This window comes from Anabas testudineus, chromosome 8 (assembly GCF_900324465.2).
Source record: "Anabas testudineus chromosome 8, fAnaTes1.2, whole genome shotgun sequence".
In the NCBI taxonomy this organism is placed as follows: domain Eukaryota; kingdom Metazoa; phylum Chordata; class Actinopteri; order Anabantiformes; family Anabantidae; genus Anabas; species Anabas testudineus.
The window spans coordinates 9670739-9676738 of record NC_046617.1 but is presented as its reverse complement, the minus strand read 5'-3'; the positions used below and the strand labels follow the sequence as shown (position 1 = coordinate 9676738).

The 6000-nt window shown below is 42.0% G+C and overlaps 1 protein-coding gene across 1 annotated transcript in view; it reads left to right on the top strand.

The window, feature by feature from the left end:
- Positions 1-5134: 5134 nt before the first annotated feature.
- The window catches only part of si:ch211-278a6.1 (SRC kinase signaling inhibitor 1), a 37689-nt gene continuing 36823 nt past the window's right edge, over positions 5135-6000 (top strand). The window contains exon 1 of the mRNA XM_026364944.1: positions 5135-5489. Within this exon, the coding sequence (XP_026220729.1) occupies positions 5154-5489 (336 nt within the window). The 5' untranslated portion in view covers positions 5135-5153. The remainder of the gene's footprint in view (positions 5490-6000) is intronic.

The following is a 6000-nucleotide window of genomic DNA, read 5'->3' as shown; positions in this document are numbered from 1 at the left end:
ATGGCTTGCTCTCACTGCCCAGTTGTCAGTTTCACCCCTTTTAACTCTCCTCTCCTGGCACAGCAGTGCCTCAGAGCTTTTAAAGATTACCTACTAATGGAAAGAAAAAAGTGCAGTGCACATGCCTGCTGGGTTATATGTCTTTTTACCTGGAGCTTCATCGCTCTAAGTGTATAGCACAACCAGTGAGAGATAAGAGAAATGGGAAAAAAAGTTCAAAGTCCTTTTTCTTCCAGTGCATGTTGGATGAAATCCAAATTTTTGTTTTAATATATGTACTGTAGTAAATTTCAAGGTCTGTGTGACAGCTTGCAGTCAGTAAGACAGGTAAGTCAGTAGGCCTTTTGCAGAATCAGTGAATATGTAGCAGGAAATTGTTGAATCGCTAGTACAGAATTAACAGTGAGCACATAAACTGGTTTCAGTATGTTAACTTTAGTCTTTCCAACTATCCTCATATGGCTGTAGGTAATATGGCCCCCAGCTGTCATTTTAAGGTTTAATAAAAACATGTGGAGCTACAGTCCCCTAGTTAGTTCTTGAATTGTGACCTGCAGGGTTTAAGAGGTCTGATTGCTGGTTTTGTAGAAGGTTATATTTAATCCTGCCTTGCCCCTCTTTCCTTCTAGTTATTTGTTTTAACTGTTCCCACTGGAGAATATAGAGTTACAATTACCAACAGCTGTAGGCCTGGCGGATTGGTTTACTTCCTGTTGCCTGTGGCTCTAATAGACTGCCAGATATGCAGTTTACTGTTTTCGCCCACTTCTGCTTGATTTGTTTTTCTTCCATCGGTCTTCTCTGGTTAGTATTCAGCTGGCCTCTCCACCCAGTGTTGTCACAGGCAGCATCCCACAAGGAGCCTTGCCATGCTTGCTGTAAATTAGGCTGTGCATCAGAGGGAAGAGCCCTGCCTTTCCCAATCATCTGCATAACGGAAAACCTTCTGTGGAGGACGCTGCACTGTCAGAAAAAATATTTGAATCTGTTTAATAACACAGTTCAAAATTAAAAGGATAACTTAAAAGTGTGAAGAATAATGTTCCCCTTAGAGAAAAACTCAAAAACTCTGTGTAGCTGAAAATTAACAAAAAAATTTGATCAGATAAAAACTAAAACAGAGACAAAACCACCTAGACAGGCAAAAGACGACTTATCCCTGTTTTCCCAAACAAGCACTGAATTGTAAGGTAATGAAGTGCATATGCCACGTTAATTTAAAAGAGCGATGAGGGCCACATGCAACAGCAGATTAAAGAGTAAGTAAGTAAATAATGAAGTACTGGCATTGCAGATAAAAGATAGAAATCATGTGTCAGGCTTCTGTGCTTTTATTAGTAAAACCTTTGCCTAATGAAATGATGGAGACTTTATTGCCATCATCCAGATTCATTACATTGAGCAGCTCTGAGGTGAAAACACACTTCAGAGTTGTCTTGACATGATATTCAGGACAGAGAGTTCTGGTTCAGGGACTTGCTGGAGCGGATGATGTGTTTTACGATTTATTACACTTCACTTCTCTGATGTCTAACAGCTCAAAGTGGAGAGACTATTCATTTCACAGCTAGAGAAAGCCTTGCATGTGTCAGAGGTTAGACGGCATTCAGAGAGTTACATTTGAAATAGTTTACATATGTGAATATCTTGCAGCTGTCCCTGAATCTACTTTATTGAGACGTTGTCCAGTTTCCATAGTTGTCCACAGCTGAGACTTTGAAAAGCATGTGGTAACTATTTCTATAGTAGATTTTAGGTATTGAAAAACATTTCAACATCATCTTCTCAGTTCTGAGTTGTAGTGGCTGTTACCAAAGTGTTGGTGCCAATGTCATCAGTATCCTTCCAAATATTGTTTACATGCCCTTTTAAATCCAGCATTAAGACAGGGCCAACTCAGGAAGCCTCAATCTGTGGTAGCTGCAGATGTAACAATAACACCAAGTACAGGGTCAAAATGTTTGAAGTACCTATGAATTTAAATTAGGCTTTCAGAGCTCATGTGTGCAGTCTGCAGCTTTCTTATCATTCTGGTAGACTTGAAGCTTCTCTTACACCCCCCCCAACTCTCTCTGACCCACTTGTTTAACATGCCCAGAATATACAAAGCTCCACTGCTTTCCAAATCCATCAAAGCACCCCAAATCCACTTTTCCCGATTCTCCATACTATATGTTTATGCATGTGATGAGCAGCACCTTCTCTTACTGTGCTGAAAGTCCAGTTCAACTGGTGACTGTAAAGATAAATAAAATACCTTTTCCTTTTGAAGGTATGTGGTCCAGGATTTAGCTGTGGTGATAGAGAATATCATGTATGTGTGTTTATAGTTGTTGTGAGTGGGTTGGAAAATGCCTCCTGTCATGGACTGAATTTCCCTACATATAAAAATAACCCAGTGAAGGCGGTCGTGACTCAAAAAAGTGAAAAGTTGAGGAGAATATGTTTAACAAAATAAAAACTGATACTAATTAGAATATATAAAAAAGAGCATGTCTTTTTCCATCACCACCCATGCAGTTGGGGCTGATTGACCAGGCTGCACTGGCTGTTTTTCTTTTTACCTTGCAGTGTCTTTTTCTCAGAGTAGGTAATTTCTCCTCCCCTGTTTGTCTTGTCTTATCTCTCTCTGCCCACCGCAGTAGACTCTTTTTATTCAGGCAGGTTAATACTCTTGACTGTGCTCTCTATCTTAGCAGCACAGCCCATGCCTCATTGACTGGGCTCACTGATCTTATTGGTTCTGATTGCTGGCTCCCGCTGTCATTCACATCCCTCTTTTATTTAGCTGACCAACAGGCTGTATGGTTTCTGTGGCTGTGAGTCTTTGCTGCTGCAATTTGGCCTGCTGCAGACCCAGACTTACAGACACACCATGCTTTGTTGTGATAAAGCGTTCATCAGAAACCCACCCCATTAAGTCTCTTTTATATAGCTTTAAATGATGCTGGCATTGCGTGGATTGTTTTGGCTGTCAGGGTTATTGTCTAGCAGCTTATGTGGAAATATATTGGCTGTAAATGAAAAAAAGGAAAGATGAATAACCTGTTCCCATTTTCTGTTCTTAACTTTCCTGCCCACTCAACTTTTACCCCTGCTGTTAGAGATGAGGCAATTGCACAGAGCAAAGTATGTCCGCAAATTGCAGTTAGGAAACATTTTGGGCTAAACTGTATTCCACATCTAGTTTAAGACAAAGAGTTAATGCCTTTGGGTGTGTTTCAAGACATTATTAGCTATTAACTACATGTTAGCAATACTGTTCGCAGAAAAGACCACTCAGCTTTTCACTGTAATGGTAGATGCTCTATTACATATTCACCGTAGCGCATAGGCCCAGCTATGCCAGCTATTGTAATGGGGCCCTTGAATCAGGTCCTTGATGGCTGATGCACAATAATCTCAAGCCTAATGAAGTGTAAACCAGAGATCTGGGAAGCCGTGAGGGGGCCAGATGAATATGGCCAGTGGCCTTGGCATGCAGCGGACAGTTCAATGCTAATGCTGTAAGCCTGGAGGTCAGTCTGTTTTGCCTCATCCCTGTTCAGTTTATCAGCTCTACATAATGTGGTGGATGAAAGGGCAGGGCTGATCACTCTTGAATGAATGGAGTGAGAAATGGTTCCCAGCGAGCGTGCAGTTTGATTGCAGCTGCGTCTCAATGATCAGACCTTCTGCCCCAAACATCAGCTTATTCTGTGTTAAGGTTTGTCCACCGGAGACTGTTGCAGCCTCCATCTGGCCGGCCTCCTCTCTTCCTCTGTGTTCATTAACAGTCCATTTGTTGCTCCTGCCCCGAGGTGCCTCCCTCTGCTGCTCACTTGTTCAGCTCAACCTAATGCTTCTGATGAGTCTTTAATGTACAGATGGTCCACTTCATTTAGCTCTATTAAGCCTCAGCACTGTTTATGCTTTTACTTTAACCGGTGCTCTGAATTTATTGTTTTTCTACCTGCATAAGAAATATTTTTATTGGGATTGCATTGTGATTTAAAGAGATACTGAGTGTTTAAAAATACATGCTAATCATTTACCATTATCCAGATTATTGCAAGACATTATTAGCATTCATAACAAACCATTTCTCCATATGTTAATCCTTATGAATACATTATAATGCATACATAATGCATTAACCACTTACAATTCAGAGAAAGTGCTATTATTTCATGATAGCTCTTTTCTGATGATCATGTGATAGTGCTCTGGTGTGTTTGCTTGCACACGTGCACAAACGCACAAATTAACCCTTAGCATGTTTCTCTTCTAGCCAACGCCGGGGCCTGTTTTCCTAAGCAAGGTAATTCACCGGGCGAATGGCTCCCTGCTCATTTGTTTTTTTCAGTCAAATTTCTTTTGTGTGTGTTTAACCATGATGTATTTTCCCTGCTGTTCCCTTCCCTCCACCTTGAGCCGTGTTGTCTGTCAGAGCGCTGATAAAAGGCCAATTGCTGTCAGATTGATGTGCTTCCTTAAGGACGGACAGCAGAATCAGTAACCTGTAAATGAGTGACAGTGAGAATATGTAAAGAAAGTGACAGGGGGTTAGAGGGAAAGTGCAGCCGGTGACAGAGTGAGAACAAGGACGAACATTGAAGAAGTGCTCTTTAATGTTTCCGCCTGACTTTCAATCACCTCAATTTCCAGTATTTTGTTGTCTCTCTTTTTCCTAAAAAAACAATGAAAGCCACTTAATATGACAAGCAGGCATATCACAATGGAATATGTAGCAAAACAAATTCAGTTTGAACCTCTTCCTTTGATCTATTGCAGAAGCATTTCATTTTTCTCATTTTTCTTTCCTTCTGAACTTCAAATCAATAATTCTGCAGGGACCTGCTGCTTCCTGGTGGCAAATAGTCTAACATCCCATCCCATTTTTCTTTCTCTCTTTCTTTCTCTCTCTCTCTTTTGTCCCCTCTGTGCCTTATTTTCCACTCTCCTCCTTTCTGCTTCATTTGTTTCCACCTGTGTGTGCTTGCTCTGTGTGTATGTACATTTCCACCCTAAAATCTTTCTGCATGCTTGTGTGGGTGGTGATTTACCTCCTTGAACATTTTCCACCTCTTTCTTCTTTCTTCCATTCTTTCTTTTCTTCCTTCCTTTTCTCTTCTGTCCTTCTCTCCTCAGATCCCGAGCGTGGTGGAAGTCACATGATCTCGACAGATGACTTGGAGTATCCACGAGAGTACCGGACGCTGGGGAACAGCGCTCGGCGCTTCTCCAACGTGGGCCTGGTGCACACGTCGGAGCACCGCCACACTGTCAGCGCCGCCCAGAGCCTGGAGGCTCTCACCAATCTGCACAAGGCTGACATGGAGCGCAAGAGGGATGCGTTCATGGATCACTTGAAGAGCAAGTACCAGCAGCAGCAACAGCAGCAGCAGCAGCTACAGCATCCGCATCACAGCCCACACCACAACCCACCTTCGCCCTCCCCCTCCCACGCTAGCATGAGGGGCACGTCCGAACGGTCTGCACGAGAACAGGTATGTTCGTTGCCTTATGAGGATTTTACACCCACAAACAGAATGATTGTTTGCTTTCAATATCTACAGTGCTATAGGTAAACATCCACATGTCACCGTCAAATTAATATTTATTAATGAATGGAGTAAAATCACATGTAGATGCAAAGTTCTTCCATCAACAAAAAAGAGTGAAAGCAGCACAGTGCTTCACATTGTTGAGGTGTGAAAGAAGATGGGAAGTCACAAAAATAAATGTGTGAAATGCACTAATGCAGTTTTTTTAAACATTTGGAGGTAAAGTTACTGTTGAAACAGCAATACTTACTGTTCTTTTCCCTCGCGCACTCTGTACACAAACACACCTTCCCTCTGTGTGTGTGTTTAAAAAAAAAAAACCCTGGAAATTCTGTGTAATGACGTGACAGAACAGCACATTAGGGGTTATGGGAGTGAATAAAAGAAGTGGAGAGAGACAAACACAGAGCGAGTGAGCAATGATAGGCAGGTGAAAGACAGGTGGAGTCTGGTG